This window comes from Heliangelus exortis, chromosome 3 (assembly GCF_036169615.1).
Source record: "Heliangelus exortis chromosome 3, bHelExo1.hap1, whole genome shotgun sequence".
Classification (NCBI taxonomy): domain Eukaryota; kingdom Metazoa; phylum Chordata; class Aves; order Apodiformes; family Trochilidae; genus Heliangelus; species Heliangelus exortis.
In genome coordinates this window covers 78,420,620-78,440,330 of record NC_092424.1, presented here as the reverse complement: position 1 = coordinate 78,440,330, position 19,711 = coordinate 78,420,620, and the positions used below count along the sequence as shown (strand labels likewise).

Genomic DNA, 19,711 nt, shown 5'->3' with positions numbered 1-19,711 from the left:
GGAAAGTAACATTTTAAATTTACTTTCATGAGAGTTTTAAGACTGAAAAATCCCAGGCAACTTTCACTCCTGCAGATGCGAGGAGGCATCCCTAAGGATGGTGGGCACAGGACACACACTCTGGGGTTTCCTGTCTGGTGATAAAAAATCCTGAGGACCTTCCTGTCAAAGCTTGCCCTCCTCCCTGCTTCCCACAGCAGCAGCCCAGCAAGTCCCGTCCCTGGAGATATTTAAAAAGAGACTGGATGTGGCACTCAGTGCCATGGTCTAGCAACCACAGCGGTGGGTCAAGGGTTGGACTTGATGATCTCTGAGGTCCCTTCCAACCCAGCCAATTCTATGATTCTATGAAGTGTGTGGACCAGGGCAGGACAACTGATCATGCCTCTGCTCCTTTCCCAGCTCTTCTTCTGCCAAGCTGCCAAGCAGGCTCTTGGGTTGCATCCAAGCCAAGGACAGAGGTGGTTTTCATGCGTTTGGGAATCCCAGAGAGCAAACACTCCCAGCTAGATCCTGCACTCTGGTTGTGGTAATAACACCTAATTTCTTCTTTTATTTCTGGTTCCTCTGCAGTATGCATGATGCTGACAGTGAGTGTGTGCCACAAGTTCCTCCTTCAAGAAGGAACACTTCTGTATTTGGGTAACACAGAGATTTTCAGCTGTATTTTGTTTCTACAGAAACCCCTCTCAATTTTCCACAGATTTTCTGCAAAGGGGAAACAAACCCCAACCTCTGGCCTTGCTTCCTATCGTGTGCACTGACACTTTAAAAGACCAAAACAAAGACTTGGCAGAATTGCCTTAAGTCAGGCACGAGGGGACTGGGTATAGATACAGCTTGTTTGATCTTCCAGAACAACTTATTCCATCTTTGCAATGAAATACCCTCAGCTATTCCTGCAGCAGATCAAAGATAACTGGATCCCTGCATCAAAGGCAACTTGTGAATTAGCAGTGGGACCACGGGAGTGGAGGTCTCTTTATCAGTCCAGAGATTCACTCTGAGGCAGTATCAACTACATCCAACTTACCCCCCAGATCTCACCCACAACCAGTGTGTTGACTGCAAAAGCAATTTCAGAGTCAAGATGAGTCGATTTACAATACATAATGATATGTCTTTATTTCATCAACAGAAATGGTGTCTAGACAAAATTCAGTTAACACTAGCAATTCAAATGAATGAAAAGGGTCGGGTGTTTTTTTTTTTTTTTTCATTTTTGTTTTTTGCACAATACTGTATTTACAATGAGTAAATGACATTTTAAATTCATTAGTTCATAGCAATGCTTTCTTCCAAAAAGGTAAAAATTCTTAGTAACAGAGAGTAAGCATCAACAGCCACCTCATTTATTTATACAATAAAAATCACAAGAAACCACAGTCACCTAGAAAAAAAATAAAAGACAAGCTTAAGAACTAGTACAATAAAATGATGCATTGAATTAAGTTACATTAATCGCATAGAATTTGTGTAAAAAGTATGTAGAAAAAACACCTGATGTAACCTGTTACAGTCATTGACCAGTTATGAGAGGTACAGAGGGTTATACAGGTAGATATGTGTGAAAACTGTCCATACTGTTTGACCTGGGGAGGAAGAGAAGAGGGGTTGCACCCCCTTGCATACGCTGATAAAACCCTGTTTTGAATATGGCCTCTGAAGTTTGTAAGGCATATATAAGAGGTGCACTTGTAACCAACTGGTTCTGGAACAAACTCTTAGGGCATCCCCACCCTTGAAATCAAAGGTGATGCTTGGAACTACGAGTAAACAACCACGCATCGATTATCACCAAAGTGTTTAGTAGCATTCCTGCCAGCCTGAGGGATCCAGATAGCTTCAGGCAAAGCAAACGCAGTAGTGAGAACAAGACTGAAACCTCGCATTTTTCTCTCGGGTACCTCACAAATGCAGGGGAACCCTGGGCCTGGGGTGAGATCCCAACCACAACCCCCGGCGTGGGGCAGCTGCTCCCTCCCGTGCCCGCGTCCCGCAGGGTGAGCTCCTCCGCTCCCAGCCCTGGATTTGGCTCCCTCCAAAACGGAGCAGTCGTTTGGGGCTGTAGTCTGGGAGAGCCTCTGCTTCTAAGCAATCAAACGCTGCCAGTTGCCATTTTTATTTCAGGATGCTGGTTTCTTTCTGCATGCCATTAATTAGCCAAAAGGGACAAGGGTGGCACCGCACGAACCGGCGCGGTGGCTTTCAACTGCGGAGAGGGCTCTGCCCACGCTCGCTAGAATTCATACAAGAATAGGATTTATCTAACTGGCTTTTTAGCAGTCATTTGGTTGGGTTAATGGCCTTATGAAAAGGTAGTTTTAGTATTCCTTCCTGCCAAAAAGCCATTTTATTTGCAAAAATGGCAACGTTATCCATGTAATACGTTAAAATGCATATCAACATTTGACTTCGATATAAATAACACCTATTTTGGTGGAGTGTAGGAAAATACTGTACAGTTAAGTCTTTCCAAATAATGCCATTAAAATTTTGAGAGTAAAGGGGAGAATTATTCTACAGACCACCAACAATAGATCTTTTAAATATACACACAGTATTTAAACATATGCATATACACATATATTGTATTCTACAGCATCAGATCCGATGCCTGAGTCATTAAATACTCCCAGGAGTATTATAAATATACATATATGTATTATAAACAGGAAAATACACAAACACACACTCCTGACTAGAATTAGAGAGGTATGTATACATACATACGCATATTATATATATATATGGATGTAAAATTAACTTGGACTGTGTTGGCAGAGAAAAAACTTAACCGAAGTCAAAATCTGTTGAGAAAATTTCTAGCAGGAAAGGGAGCATAAGTTCTTTATGTTAATAGTTTTAGTTTCACCTCACCTCTGATAAAAATAAACTGCTCCATACTTAGCAAAATCCCCTCCTTATGCAAGTCCACCAGCTCCGCTGCTCATACTGAGCTAAACCTCCAGGCAGCCCTGAAATAATGACAATGCTGCAACCATGGGCTACAACATTCACCCAGAGGCACCTCTGAATGCATCTCAGATCAGAAAAAAAAAGGGGTGAAAGCAGTGCTCCTTGTTGCAATAGCAGAGGACACGAAGTGGAGCAACCTGCGAGCTCATGTTAATCTGGCAAACGTTCCCTTCATCTCACTGCAAAATTCACAATGGGTCTTCTGGTCTGAAAACCCACTCTCTCCCTTTCTTAACCACCACAGCAGTGGGTTACAAGACACAAGTGAGGATGTGGTGTTGATTCTGGAATTGCAGTGCTTCACCATGCTTTCTTTTGCTGCATCCCATTTCACTTTGTTAGAGGACTATAGTGATTCCAGCATGCAGATTTGTTTTATTTATTAGGCAATCATAAAGTTACATATTAAAAAAAATCTAACTATATATCTAGGCATTTTAACTTCTATTTAATCACTCTTTAGAATACAGACTTGATGAAGTGTTGGACTCCAGATTAACAACCACACTATCAGCATTAATAATTTCTCTGGCAGCAGTTAATCCATTTAGCAAAGTTATGTATCTAGTTCCCACTCTCCTTTTTAAAGAGAAGTAGCAGTTAGCATACTAATCACTGTGGCTTGCCTTTGCAGCACATTTTACTTCCTTGGGAAAAAAATAATACAAGGATTAGATCCAAAAATATAGTGCATCTTAAAAGCAGCATATACCCTTAGAAAGACATTTAATAAATTACTTGTACAATATATAAAATAATAGTTTTATACTGCAGCATCAAACTCTGACGCCTGAGTCATCACGTTAGGAAGTCTGTGATATAAATACTGGGATCTCCTGATAACACAGCCAACATTTTTGCTTTCGTTTTGCTTGTTTTCTGTTTTGTTTTCTCTATCAGTTTTTTTTTTTTTCCATTTTTTTTTCAACTACCTTTTTGTTCCAGAATCAGCTTGCAATAAGCTTTAATTGTGTTCAAGGCACCCCCAGAGAACGCAGAGAAACAAACACATTATATACTGTAGTACTCACCTGATAAAGCATAACAAGCCTAAATGAAATGAGGTTTCCTGATGAGAATAGCAATGGCAAAGGAAAGGGAGGACTAGATACAGACTGGACAAAGCCTTAAGAACTGACACACCCAGGAGAGCAGAGCAGATAGGGTCTCACCATGCCATGCTCAAGCAGCGCCCAACAGAACCGATGCTGCATGGTCCTCTTTGACAAAACCAAAGAGGTTCTTAAGATCATAGTGACCACTGGCCCAACTCCTAAAGTTCAAAAATACTGCAGTCAGTTGTGGGTTTTGCTTGTTTTTTGTTTGTTTTCTTCCTTGTTTTCTTTCCAGTGGTATGTTTTGACCTCATGAGAAATGGTTGGGTATGTCAGTGGTGTCCAGGTCTGAACCTAGTTCTCCCAGTGTCTTCCTTTACCGTTAGCCCAGTAACCGTTTTGAGAGCTGTGTGGTTCAGAATAGCAAAAAAAAAAAAACAAAAAAACCCCCAAACAAAAAACCAAAACCTCAGAACAAAATAGAAACAAAAAACAACCACCACCACCACCAAAAAAAACCCCACTGAAAAACCATGATACATGTAAATATAGGAAGCAATGACACAAAATCAACTACGTCTAATGGGAAAGAATGAAATCAAACATCCAGAAAAGCTCGCAGGGGAAGGGAAGAGACAGAGAGAGAGAGAGAGAGAGAGAGAGAGAAGAGAAAGGTTGAGGAAGAGACACTTATTTGAGCAGTGGTTTTAAGTATCAGTTCCCAAGGTAGAGGAAATCAAGAGACCCAGCACCAGTATGAAGCCAGGTCAAACCTAAGAGCTGCAGCGCAATGGGTTGTGTGGGTGGGTTTTTTTAAACCGTTGGAATGAGGTCAAGAGTACCAGTTGCACATGAGTTGTTAGTAGAGTAAATCTTCATGTCAGGAAGCAAGTTAAAACTTGGTTTTATACTCATAAAACATTCTATCTATTCATATATATAGGAGGTCACTTAAAAATAAAAAAGGCAACAGAAAAACATCTTTAAAATACTGTGTCAGTTGGCCCTTCCCTCCCGCCCGCCCCCAGCCCTCCCCAAGTAGCTATGACTCTATAATGTGATTCACATTTAGTTTTAAATTCTAGCTTTCACCATGGTCTCATAGAAACAAAACTTCTCTGCGAAGCACAGAACTGCTTTGCAACGTCAACAAATTCAAAGGAAAATCAAATCTCACCCCCCTCCCCTGCCAAAGAGCTTCTCAGTCAGTTACCTGCAAAAGATGGCTGGGAGGGGGGCTCAGTTATTTTTAGGTTAAGCTCTTTTAAAGAGAAAGGATGACTCCTCCCCCTTTTTCAACCATGTGAACTAGGAGTTTATGGCATTCGTATACTTTTGAACATTTAAAGGTAAGGATTTTGTACAATAATGATTAATACTTAAACATAAATATTCTCCTACATCATATACTAGTTTCTCTTTGTACATGCGGGGGAAAAAAAGTATTTTCAACAAACATGGCACATGCTATATGCATTTCCTCCTCAGTAGCTTGGCTACAAAAGTTTGGGTGAAGAGGGTAAAAGCAAGACTTTGTGGCAAGTGGGTGACGGTCCATGAGCACAGTCTGAAGATGGAAGAAGTGGAGAGAGGGAGCTGATTCCTCCTCCAGGGTCAAGATGCTGATCTACTGAATGCCTCAAAAAAGCACCAGTGCACACCTCTATTGTAAACGTTAACAGAGAAGACCACATCATCACTTAGTGCTTCTGAGAAGCTGCTTCCCTCCACTTTTTTTTTTCTTTTTTTTTTTTTTTTTTTTTTTTAAATAGGTGTGAACAGCTGGTCTTTTTTTTTTCAGTGAGAACAAACAATATCAGCTAGTAAAGCACATGACAGTTGTCGTTGATAAAGCCACGCAACCTGGCACACTTAGGGCAGAGAACCACAAAATAAAAACTCAGTACACTTAGAATAATAATAATAATAATTATTAAAGAAGCATTAGGAGGACGTTTCTGTCTACACTGTACATACAGATGTTACGCTTGGAAAGCTGCTGTCTCACACAGTCATACCATGAGCCAACATTGCTTCAGATACAAATCCAATGCAGTTACAACTAAGCCAATTCACTGAGTAGTCTCCTTTGAGACAGCACTTTTTTTTTTTTTTTAGCTGTGGTTTGCTGAGGGCAATGCTGCAGGATGAGAGGATCCTGGAACAGAAGAATTTGATGGGTAAGTGACCGAATCAAGTGCTAACTTGACTTCTGTAAGGAAACCAAAGTCAGCAACCAGGGATCTGATCCTGCAACTCCGCCTACCCAGAGAGGATCACTGACTTCACCAGACTCACCTCTGCAACTCCAGTCTGGTGAGGAAAACAGGTAAAGTCTGAGGACAGCTGAGGTGAGGCCCTGAGGACTAGTCAGAGCCACGGTTGCTTCCATGAGTAAAGGATGCAGAGTGGGGCTGGAGAAATAATCCCCCCCCCAAGTGTATTGATGTGATCTCCATTTGCTTTACTTCGTGGAACGTACGATGAACTGATCCAGTTGTCAAATACTTTTTTCTCTAAAGAGTGAAATATACTTTCCCCTATAAGAATCCAAAAGCATCATTAACAGCACTTAAACTTGGTTTGTGAAACAGAAAGAAGTCTGAATATAAAAATAATTCAAGCAGATTCTCTTTACAAATTGTATAGTGAATTCAGTATTTGGCAAGACCGTTTTTACTACATAATGAGCTCCTGAGTGTTTGTCTATTAGCTAAAACTTTTCTATTTTCCTTAAGCCATAAAGCAAAGAAAACCATATACTCAAGTTATACTGAAGTCACAACTTCATTTATGAAAAGAGGTTTGACCAGAAACTCAGTGCAAGTGGCAAAGTTGACCATTTCTGTACAGTATCTGCAAGAAAATAAAATAACTCCACATTGCTCAAGTGGCACAAAATGGCTGTGCCAAAAAAATTGTCTATAATAAAATCTCAAATAAGTTTCCAACATTACAATTTTATAAATAAGTACAAATCGAATGATATTGCTGAACTGTGAACCAAGAAAAAAAAATTATCTTGTAACAAGTTACCAAACTAGTTCTAGCATCGAAGACAAAAAGGAATGTTGGAACTTGTTTATACAATAGAAATGAAAGCTTCCAGTTTGTAGGATGAGAAAAATTGAGGCATGCAGGGACTTTTGCATATGGATATATATATTTTATATATATATTATATATAATATGTACAGTTTAGCTATAAAACTTTGATGTGTAAAGAAGCTGTCTTCAATGAAAAATTGAACATTCAGAGGAAATTCCTGAGTTAGGGTTTTGTGACATGGGCCACTGAGAAAAAGAGCTGCGGTTGGGTCCTCAGAGGTGTTATGTCCATCCCTGTTAAGATTGAAATCAACATATAAAAACAGACAGTGTTACCACTGCTTCGTTCCCTGCCTGAGCAAGGGATAGCACCATTTTGAAGAGAACTCCTGCTTGTAGAGAGGAGGGAATACTTAAAAACAGTATTGCTGCTAAGACCACTGTAGTGTGCACCAGATACGTTCTTCTAGACAACAAATGAACACTGCCACTGGCTGACTGAAGAACACCTGACCAGGTGTAACATTAAGGATACGAGTCACTAGGTGTAATCTTTCCTAGGTTGTTCATCTGTTGTACATTTATCAGTCATTTCCTGACAGAAGTCTACCGTGACTGTTTGGCTGCTCTGCTCTGGTGGAAGCTCTCTCTCGGGGTAAGTACCTGTGTCAGCTCCATCCAACCCCCCGCTGGCTGAACAATTTTCTGAGATGTTGTTGGGCAGCCAGGGCGCTCCCAGTTGCACCGAGCTTTGCTCTGAGCAGCACTGCATGCTTTCCCCAACACACTGGGAGGTCACCAGGCTCTGCTCCACACCAGCTGGGGAGGGGCTGATGGTGGTGGCTGGCTGTAGATCCATGGGTCTGAGAACGGGGCAGTATCGGTGGAGAGCTTGGATCTGTTCCGGGCTCTGCATGTCTCTACACACTTCTTGGGAAAGACAAGAGAAGTTGTCTAACAATTCTCCCATGCTTGCTTTCAGCTGGTTCCTTTCTGAGAGCAACTTCTCTTTCTCACACACCTGGAAAAGAAAGAAGGCATCTTAGGTTGAGGAAAAGCCATCCACGCTCCATGCTGCACACGTTGGCAGCAGTACCCAAGAAGAACACCAGCACGTCACTGTCGTTTTTATATGGGCAAAGTCACAAAGGTATCAGGTATCTGACCACCATGAGGTCTGTGTGGACTGCAGTTTGGGAAACATTTGGAAAAATGTTTCAGTTGGAAGAGGATAGAGTCACAAGTTATTCCTAACAGACTGTTACTTTTATAGACTAAACCTGCGTGATGGGTGAACAAACTAAAAAACTCAGAAAGAAACATTTTGATGCAGAAAAGTCAATACTCATCTATAAAGCAAGGAAACAGAGTTTAGTTTCCCAGGTGAGAATATGTTGCAGAAGTCCAGTTCATCCTCTAACTGCTGGGTTGGTTGGTCAGGATGGGTTCACCTGCTCTGGTCTGTGTGCCAGCTGAACCCCTGTTACCACTGAGAGGTGTGTTATTTAGAGGAGAAGATGAGAGTGTCTTCTCTGTGGCCTGCACCACAGCTCTTTTCTTATTTCCTGGTGCTTAATAGCTTGGGTTTGACCTAATCAAGATATTCTTATCAATATGTACATAAAACCCTGCAGCTCACTGTCACTTCTCCTTTGTTCTGCTCTGGATCTGCCTCCTGTGCTCCCAGATATCCTCCCCTACTAACATATGGGTCAAGTGTTCTCAGAGTTTCATTGTCAGTGGGCTGCTCTAGGAGGAGACCAGGTGAGAGGCAGGACAGTACTGGAGAGAAGGAAGAGTGAGAGAATCTGGTGGGACTTATTTTTTCATACGGGTTTCAAATAACTGGCAAAAGGAGCTCAGCATCCAACAAAGCAGCAGTAAGGCTCCCAGCCCTAGCCAGCTCAGAGTGCTGTGAGATGTCCTGTGGTGGGAGTCATCTCCAACCTGATGGAGAAGCCCCCATAGGATGAGGATTGCCCTCCCCATGCTCAGGAGACAGACTGGGGGGTTTAGGCACAAACCCAGACACAGCCTAGGGTTAGGCCTCTAAAAATCAGTGTTTGACTCAGTGCAGATTGATGGGGATGACCCTGCTGTGACTTTCTGTCCCAGGAAAGTAAGCATACAGCTTGAAGAAGAGGCTGAGATTTTGTAGAGTATTTCCAGAGCTGAGCTGGCCCCAAAAGCAGGGCAGCCATGTACCTCAGCTATAACACTGCTAAACACAAGCTGCCTCGGCATCTAAGTTGTGAAAACTCCACATCTCAGACAATCCAGCTATGGGTGGCTTTTGACAGCTGATAGCATTGCTCTGGGTCTGAAGCTTGCACTGGAAGCATACAGCTGCATGAATGAGAAGGAGAGCTGTGCACATGAAAGGAACCAACTGCTAAAATATTGATAAATCTATCAAGAAAGCATAAAAATAATAAAAAAATAAACAGATGCTCCAGTACATCTTGAGATAATGAATTATGGAAGAGAATATGCTGTGAGTTTGCAGGGAAAAAAGGGAATGTGAGTGGGCTGATGGATGAGTGAGAGAGAAAGCAGGCAAAAAAAAATTACCTATCAAACTCAGAGGATACAACCATTTCTGCTGTGAAACCATCTGTGTCAAGAAGATGGGTGACTTACAGGAAGTGCATGCAGGGGGGAAAAGGGGTCTTTCATAAAAAAAGATCCCGCTGAGTGAAAAACCCTTAAACCCAAGTACCATCACATAAATCAGGAGACTGGAAATTACTGGTAACAAAGTGGACAGAAGACGACAGAGGAATTTCCAGTGATCATGTATTGTGTGAAGTGAACTGGAGCTGAATTGCTGGTTCTCCTAAAAGTAAGATCTTGAAGCAGATTGCCTACTTGGGAACCATGCATATGGGGGAGGGTGGCAGTGCTTGAGAGGCAAGTTAAAGTTGTGTGAGTTGCACACCTTGTGACTGTCTTTTTTATGAGTCTCCCTTTTTAAATGATGAACCACATCCTGTAGAATCATTTAGGTTGGCAAAGATCTTTAAGATCATCAAGTCCAACTGTTAGCCTAGCACTGCCATGTCCATCCCTAAACCATGTCCTAAGCACCACAGGTACATGTTTTAAATACCTCCAGCACCTCAATGTCCATTTTGTAGTGAGCAGCCCAAAACTGAACACAGTATTTGAGGTGTGCCCTCACCAGTGCCAAGAAAAATCGCTTCCCTAGTCCTGCTGGCTACACTATTTCACTATTACACAAAATCTGTGGATTACGTTTGGTGCAGGAAGCAGTTGCTCACTCTTTTTTAAATCTTCAATACTTCGTTTGTTTTGCATCAGGGGAGCACTACTCTGAACAATGTTTTGATTTTTGTTTCTTTTTTCCCCCCAGGGCTTCAGCAGCAAGACATCTGAAGGTTTTGCAAGCCTTGATGATTTAAGCCTCCCAACCAGCTTGTGGGGTCAATGTCATCTCCCTGTTACAGATAGGAAGCAGACAGGCACAGGCAGTGAGTAACCCAAAGCCATGAGGCTTTCTGCCATTTCTAAGATGATGCAAACAGCCTCTCCCAACACATCCTGCCTCTTTCACACTACGTTTGCTACAGCTTGTGCAGAGAGTGAAGCACAATGAAGCCTACACTAAAGGCCACTTTCAACACACACTTGTTATGACAAGAACAAGAAGCATCCTGCTCCTCCCATCCATCAAGTTCAATTTACAGCTGAGCATGTTTTAAATGTGCACGTTCATTCAAAGACTCCAAATAAACTTTAACTTAAGTGGAAGCTGGGTACACAGAGATCTCAGTAAAGAAATCAGCTACAGCTCCCTTTGTTTTGTCTATGTGAATGAACTAATTTATCACTCAAGCCTATTAATGATATCCAAAGGCTGGGTTTAATGCTGGACTCCTAAATCTATTATGTGTATATGCAATTAAACTGTCCAGTCCTGTATGCTGCAGAACCACACTCCTCCCAACAGCTGAACTGTGACTATTACATTATTTCTGACATCTCAGAAAGGTTTTAGGACTTTTAAACAGATGAGGAGGTGTTAACCCGTTCTGAAGTTCCAATGTTGCATTGCTCCCACTGAGTGACACCCTGTAGACATGCCTTCTGCCACGACCTTTGTCTCAAATCTTTCTTTTTTGTTGTGCACCAGACTGTTTTCTCAATGGTGAAAGGATGGTAGGTGAAGAGGAGCAGGTCAAACCACAGTGGCACTGTCACAAAGGAGGGGATTCTTTTCAGAAGGCCTATACCTGTCCACATCTGACATGGCTCTCCATGTGATCTTGCTTAGAGATGGAGAGTAATAGGCATTTCTGGGCTGTAGGAAAGGAGGCTGTGTTCATCACCTCCTCTGCTGTAGGATGAGACAAATAAGACCTATGACAGGTATCTATTTCCCTTCATTGACTATAAAGGGAACCAGGACCAATAAGCTCCAGCACAAGTGTCAATATTGCAGACAACTGTGTTTAGCCACCCAAACTGCATCTGAGATGTTCATACCGTGACTGAAAGAGAGAGGGATTTACTGAGCAGCCATTTAGCACCACTCCAGTCACCTCATTCTCCTAAATTATAATGTGTTAGCACTGTCCTTGCCACACAGGAGACCTGTCCCCAGGCATGCTTTGACCAGAGACACACATCAAGGAGGATTGGTGCAAACCAACAGTTGGCATCTCAGCCTGGTCCACGGGACTAGAAGAAAGCTAAGAAAAAACAGTGTGAAGTGGGAACAGGCCTTTTGTGCTAGATGGTACTCAAATCATAGAGAGAGCTCTAGTCCATGGCATACCCGGGGAAGGACAGGGAAGGAGACAGCAGAAGGAGGAACATGTCCTTGCCATCTCACTGACCTACACCAAGGCATGTCCATCTGTCTGGATATTCACATTCCTGGCCTTTCACTTCTCTTGCCATTTGTTCAGTAAATAAAAGAGCTAAAGAGAACACATGGCAAGCAGAAATGTCTTGAGAATGCTGAGCTGCCTTCAAGAAACAACAAAGAAAAGAAAATCCCTAAGCAGAGATGAAGCACACCCTGCCACACCACCATTTGGACGAAAAAGCCTCTGAGGATCTCTTCATACCTGTCTCCTTTGAGCACTCTATTAATCCCCGATCCACAGACTATTGTGGGCTTGGGTGAGGAAATGCCTTTCTGGACACACTATAAGTACTGGGGGCAAGAAGGGAGCTGTGATAAAGGGTTCCCTCCTCTTCCTACTCAAAAATCTGCTTTTCAGTTCTCAAATAAAGAGGTATCTAGGCCTCATTCCACTGGAATTTTGTATTTTCCATCTATATTATATACTCACCCATACTATAGATTTTGGTATGACATTTTCATACTAGTGGCTTCAGTTACTTATGTACAAACTGACTGAACCAGCTAAACTCTGGACAGGAATTACTGTGAGTGCCCTGCAGCAGGAGGCTGAGAGCAGACCACTCACCAACTTTCGGATTTCACATTCTAGGTTCTGAATACAGTCCAGTTTCCTCTTGCGGCAGCGCTGAGCTGCGATTCGGTTCTTGCTGCGCCGGCGGACGTCGTGAATGAACTCGAGCTGCTCTGAGGTTAGCTTGTGCATCTTTATCATCATCTGGAAATCATTCCTTGGAAGATCTGTGATTTGATCAACAGGGAAAGGAAGTTTCACCTAAAACAAACAAACACAAGACAGAAGCAAAGAGTCATATTCTGCTTGCTGAGTGCAAGCTTAGCAACAGTGAGAGGAGGGACAATTATCTGTGCTGCCGCCTCCTAAATAAACACAACAGGTTTTACGTGGAGCAAGTTTTTAACGTTCCCTTGTGGTACACTGTGGAGATCCAGATGGTAAGGATTAGATTATAATTGCTCTGAATATAGACCAATCCTAGGTAAAAAAATCATCTTTCTAAAAAGCTCTAATAAGAGATTTGCTTGCATTAAAAGCAGCCTCTGACCACTAAGAGACACAGCCTTTTGGAAACAGTGAAGTACCTTGCTGCTATTAATATCAAACTAGTTTCAAACAATGGGCTATTACTGCAGCAGAAAACCTGCTGGCCTGCAGGACTGAAAGATTGATTAGGTGTGAGGTTAAAGATGCAATCGGACACCTCAAGTAGATAGTAGATAGAAAATACCATATCCCAATTAGGAAAGGTTGCTTAAGCAGCATTTCTACTGAGAGGTACACCACATAAGAAAAGTCAGAGGATTGTGATGCAGCATATCCTACCTTACATTTTTGAAATAAAGCAGTATTTGCTAGCAAACTCATATTTATTGTAGAGCACCCCAGCTGCATTGTTTTGAAAAAAGCCCCAAACAATCTAAAACCTCAGTTACTTGCAGTAAAACATCCATCCTTCAGGCCATGAACTGCCATTCCATTTTGACTGTAGACCATGAGATAGCAGCTCCAGGTTCTGACCTCAGGAATTTCAACCATCTCTCCAACTCCTATCGAATAAGCATTAAAGCAAAGCAAAACACAAACCTCCTGACAGCTTGGAGCAACAAACACACACTGTTTCAAAACCTGGAGATGGTGGATGTGCTGAAGGACTTCTGTTTGCTTTTTTCCCCCAAAATCTATCAGCTTGCTCAAATCAAACCTCACTTCACTTGTAGCTTGAGACTGATAACCTGACTATCCAAAAAGTAATGTTTCTCAGTGGACTTATGTGTTTGGTGGTTAAGTAAGAATTAGTTGACAAAGCTAGAGATGACAACTGAGTAACTCGATTGAGTCTCTTTCTTTTTTTCTGTCATACCCACACTGCCCAAAAGATGGCAGTAAATATTTATATTTCTGTCCCCATTTGGTACAACACAACCTCCCGAACATGGGGGCTGTTCTGCATGCAGGCTACCAAAAATGATACAACTTAAACTACTCCAGTAAAGCAAAAGATAGAAGTTGAAAAGGATCCCTTGATATTTAACACATCGTTATCATCTTCAAACGGTACTCTTTCATTATCTGGAGATAAAGAAAATAACTTACAGATTAGAAATAAGTTACTTTCATTCAAGAACTGTTTGTTTATACAGGAGAGTTTGCTGAGGACCCACCTACACAAAAACACAGCTGTGACCTAAGGCACTGACAGTCACAGGTCTTGCTGGGAACCCAGACCTTGCCTTGTTTATGAGTTTGCATTTTCTTGCTCTCTTCTAGAACTGCTCTTTGCATGTCCAAGCCTGGGCTATGTGAAATTCAGTGCAAACACCACATCCTTTCAGATGGTTTCGTGCTCCTTGTGTCCAGGCGCAGCTTTTTAACACACTACTTGACAGGTCAATTTAAACCAGCAAGAGACACCAAACACTGCCACAATCCCCCCACATTCCTGCTTTTACACACAAAAGCTGACCTTAGGCATGGTGATGTTTACCTTGTTTATAGACTGCTAGTTAATGACATGAAACCTATGTGATTTCCTCTCCCTAGCCTTTGGATGGTCAACATAAACTCAGTGCCATCTACTTTTCTCTCAAGCTTCAACCCAGGGTTTGAAAAAGAAACAGCCAGTGCTTTCCTCTGAAAGACACAACAGTTTCCTACAATTCTGAATTTTTCCTTATTTTCTTAAGTCCAGGGAAGAAAGAAAGCAATGTTAACTCTATTCCTCCCTCCCACTTCCAAAACATGTTTACCTAGGAGGAGGAGATGTGCTTGCAGCTGGAATGGGAATGAAAGAGAAACAACATGAATCTGTCAGATAGAAGTCACTGAAGGTAACTGGGAAAATAAATAGAAACAGATTCATTAAAAAAATTAAAGGACAGGAAAAAACCCCGTGTACACAGCAGGACAGAGACTGCTATCAGTAAACTCAGCATAATCCCTCTTCTGTCATAGGGTGCACTGCACAGGATTAAAAATGTGAAAGAGAGAGTGGAAATGAGTCAGACTCATTTCCTTCACCATCCGCAGCATTTTTATTGCCCCTCTCTCTCTCTGCAATAAGCTGTCAACCACTCCAAGCCTTTGGCACGGACACAGTGAAAAAATGTGCCAGGGTATTGCTGCAGTGAGAGACCAGTGGTGCTGGTATTTGTCACAAGAGAGTGGTAAGTCAACTTGCAAGAGCCAATGACTGTGCCATGGGTGGGATTCACCTGACCCACTTGGACCTGTTCGAAATGAAAGGTTGAGACCAGCTGGCGTCCAAGTGTCTGATGTTGGCATGGGGGTCAGAGAGGCCTCTAGACAGCAATGCACCCTGCATGTCTTCTGCTGCCTCCTGGGTGCTAGAAGGAGCATAAACGAGACTTTAAAAAAATGCTGAATCTTGGAGCTTCTGAGAGAAGTTGTATGTGAGGTGTCTGAAAACAAGGATATTCAATCTTTTCTAAAAGATGTGTAAGAAAACTCAGCAAGTATGTTTGCTCATAAACTTTTCTTTTTAGTAACTAGGGATTTTATACAGGAAATGACTGTGTACTCTTAGGTTTAGACTCTTTAAAATTTAGAAATGTAAGTGGGATCCCTACTCCTTCCAGGAGTTACTTCAGCCACAGCTAACTGCACAGAGCTCTAAAATCTTCCCTATCACCACAATTACTTTCCCTGCATTTTTTACACCAACAATAAAAGCTCTGTTTCCACCATACAACAAAGAAACTGGCATTCTTGTTTATGTTTTTGCAGCATTTCATTTCCCCCTGCTGCATTAGATGACACTGTAAATGTCCCTGTTTGAGTGGCTGAGTAACAGCAGCGATGTAGACAGACAGGGACAGCCACTGACTCAGCACATGAAAGGCCCAATTAAACCCTTCAAGCTTCACCAGTTAGTGCCAGCTTGGATCATATGCCAGTTACTCCTGTCCTGCTCAGTTACTGCTGCTCTCACTCTTCCCCATTTCTTTTTCTTTGGAATAAAGGACCAAGACCCCGTATTCACTCACATTAAAATATGGCAAGTGTTGGGAATTTCCTTATCTCATGAGTAACATTAGCTTTTTCACACCTTCATAATATCTAAATTTCTACATCATCTTCCTTGAGCTGACAAGGGCTAGTAAAGACACTGGATTTCCCAAATCTGGCTTAAAATCACAGTGACTAAAAGGATTCATGTATTATCTGAAAGAAAAAGCAATCATTAGGTATTGGGCGTAGAACTCAAGGTACCAGCTTGACCTTTACAAATAGTTAAAAATCTTGGTCAGTTGCTCCATAAATTTATTCTCTAAGAAACGAAACTGTTGCCTTAGTGTCCTTAAATAGAAAGCCAGAGTTATCAAAAGACTCTGACACTTGAAATTGCCCAGCTCTTGGGCAAGGCTTTCACAACCCATTCAAGCAATCTACCATACAGGGGCTGAATCGTATCAATGCTTTTTTTTTTTTTTTTTTTTTTTCCAGAGAGGGGTATTTGCTTCACACAGAAGACTTCTACACATTAGTGTTGTTTTCCTAGTATCTTTCTTACCATGCTACCCTGTTTTCCACAAAATGGTCAGGAAAAAATTCATCCCAGGACAGGAACTGAAGTGTGTTCACTTATGTTAAAGACTTGATTGCCTACACACTATTTCAGGCATGGCTTCTGGTCCCACAGGATAGGGACCTACCAAATTTCACTTGGACAGAGGTTATCTAAGAAGCACAAAACCACACCACAAGTGTCCTCTCACTTTGTGTACATGAGAGGACAAGAGGACAGGCAGGATGCACTCTCCATGTTCCCTCTCCGTGGCTGCCTCCTGGTGTAAGTCAAGCTTTCCAACCACCAGTTCTTTTCAGGTGTCAACCACACCAAGATGGCAGAAGACTGCAAGAGGAGAATGGTGAACCCAGGCAGTGAAGATAAAACTTTTTGTCTACAAACCAGGTCTGAAACAGGCTGGATCAGCAGGTCCCACTTTGGCTAACAGCCTGTCCTGTCTGCAGCAATACAATTGATGGCAAAATAATTGCCCAGGGTCAACTCCAACCTCACCTCCTGAGGGCCATGAGAGGTGTTTGGGTCAGCATATACTGCCTGACAGGGCATGGCTGTGCACTTAGTGGAAGCAGCCTGAGTAATCTTTTCATTTGTCACCTGCACCAGAGGACTGGGAGGAGCAGCCTGTCCCAAGGCTGAGGGTTTTAACCCAAGGATAAGGAGATTTGGATGGAGTTCTCTTTCTTTAGCCCATGACTTGGACTTGTATTCAGATCACACCGCACTGGTGCATGAAATGCTGGGCTGACCTCTTCCTGTCCACAGAAATCCCAACAGAAGCTGCATTTGAGAAGGGCAGGTAAGGTGGTGAAACAAGGGGGAATAAAGTCAGTATTTCTCTGAAAAACTTGCTTTGGTAGAAAAAATACAGGAAGTGGCAGAAGTCCTTTAAGAGCTCCAGTAAGGGCTCAAGCTCAGGGGATATAAGGATAGATTGCAAGCTGCAATGAAATATTGCAATATTTAAAAGGGCTTCCCTGAAATTTCAAGCTTGTAATGGAAAACTCTCACTGTTGTAATCGTAATATTCTACTGGAGGAAGGAAAGAAAACAAGCCTGCCATGAAGTTTATCTTGTCAGACCAATGTTTGACAAAACTCCATTTACCAGATATTGCCAAACACATTTCCCAGTGCTCTGATGATGATGCCAGGGATCCTGATCAGGACAACATCTACCAGAGGAGAACATGGAGAGCAACTTTCTTATTTTCAAACTAATAAACCTAGTAAGATCAGGAAAGCTGGGGTGGCCGACCACCAGATTCTGGGGACAAACTATATATAAAAACAAGTTAACACCCAAAGATGCATTTTTCTCATTTGGCCTCCTTTCTGCATAACTCTTCTTACTGAGCAGAAACATAAAGTTGAGAAGACTCAACTTAGGTAACTCAGCACAGCTCCAGTAGATTTCTGGTAGAGCTTTGGCTGTGTTAAGAATCAACAAATGATCAGAGAAAAAGTGGCTGCCTGTCAATCAGCACCAAGGGTTTTGGACCTACAATATCCTCAGTGGTCCAGTTGTATTAGCTCTGCCTTTATGAAAATTTCCTTTGAAAAATGAGCCACTAACCCCGGCGGGAAATTCTTTTGAAATATAAATGAAAGACATATTGAATGCAATTCTCCAGACAGTAATAGTTCTTGGAAAACTCTACCTTTTGCCATCTCCTACCCTTGTTTATTCTTCTCCTAAGAAAACTCACTCATGCAACCAGACTGAGCTGAGATTTCTTTTTAACTGATATAGCAGAGCAATATTTTTCACAAGTTTTCTAACAGGAAAAAAAAAACATAGATACTTGCTGTAGAAAATTGATATCAAGAGAAGCTTCTGTTCCTAAGTAGGTTAACAGATTGACAGACTACTTCCTTTTCAACAATTCATTATTTCAGGGCTTATTGTTTTGTTGTTCCTATTTTAAGCAGGATTGTCAGAACCTGCCTGCAAGCACTAAGCATAAGTCTTCTTTCTGGTATTATATCCAAACAATTAATTGACTTGTAACAACCTGTGGAGCCCTGAGGTTGAGAAGAGCAACACAAACTGTTAAATGTTTCTGTAAAGCCCCAGCAGATCAAGTAATGGCCCAGTTCCTGCAACTCTGTTACAGTGGGATACCCCATGCTGCACTTGCTGTTTCTATCAGGAAGCCTTAAGAAAGGGAAATCTCAGAAGATTCTGTGTTGTTCCCTTTACAGGAAGGCAAAGATACCTTGGAAAGGATTTACCAGCTATGTTATAGGGGACCACCACCTCCTCACCTCCTCTGACACTCATTCCCCTGTATAGGATAAGGATAGGGGCCATGGAGCAGGATCACGTTCATCCATATGGCATTCATGCCAAGCCCTAGCACAGAACAACTTGGGTATGTGCTCCCAAACAGCATCCACCTGTGGGAAAGCAGAGTGACCAAAAAAGGCTGAGAGAACAAACCTTTCACCTACTTCTCACACAATCAAAACACTGGCAATTGATGTTTTGTGACATCAGTTCTGGCACCGACAGCACTCCACGACTCAAATCTAAAGCAACAGGGTCCAAATCCTGGGGAAACTGAGCAGCCCCAGGAGATAAGGGAGGGTCAGAGTCCACCAGGCTTATTCCCATCAGGCCATCCCACCCAAAAGAGGGCCCACCTGCACCAGAACAGCCTGCATGGCCACTCTCTGGAGGGCTGGGTGCCCGAGTGTCACCCTCACCTATCTTATCAGGAGCTTTTTGAAGAGAAGCCCAGCAAACACTGTGTGACCTGATATGACAGGGGGCAGGGGACCCATGTGGGAAGTCATCAGGACAGCAAGGGCAAACCAACAAGATTCCAGCTAAGGGGTGGTGAAGGACAGACAGCAGTCCATTTCAGACTGCTTGTGAACATCTCCTGGCATTTTAATAGCAGCTAAACTGCTAAAAGTGACTTAAACAAGAATTTCCTGATGCCATTAGGTATTTTCTACTGCCTGGTTTAACATAACATTCACTGAAGTGTGCACAGCAGTAGATCTTGCAGTATTGCAATAGTGCTGCAATATACACACCCCAATTCTGCTGTACAAATACAATTTTGTATAATGAGACCACAGTGTCCTTTCTTGTACTGGCAACAACCTTTACAAATTCAATTTTCAGAAGAAAACAATCTGTACTGAATCACTGGTGTGATCTGT

General features: G+C 42.3%; 1 protein-coding gene across 7 annotated transcripts in view; it reads right to left on the bottom strand.

Moving 5' to 3' along the window:
• Window positions 1-1,099: 1,099 nt before the first annotated feature.
• BACH2 (BTB domain and CNC homolog 2) overlaps window positions 1,100-19,711 on the bottom strand; it is a 193,388-nt gene continuing 174,776 nt past the window's right edge. For all 7 annotated transcript variants that reach the window (XM_071741325.1, XM_071741326.1, XM_071741323.1 and 4 more), the window contains 2 exons: window positions 12,542-12,748; window positions 1,100-8,103 (listed from right to left, as the gene is read on the bottom strand). In XM_071741325.1, coding sequence (XP_071597426.1) covers window positions 7,624-8,103; window positions 12,542-12,748 — 687 coding nt within the window. In that variant the 3' untranslated portion in view covers window positions 1,100-7,623. The remainder of the gene's footprint in view (window positions 8,104-12,541; window positions 12,749-19,711) is intronic.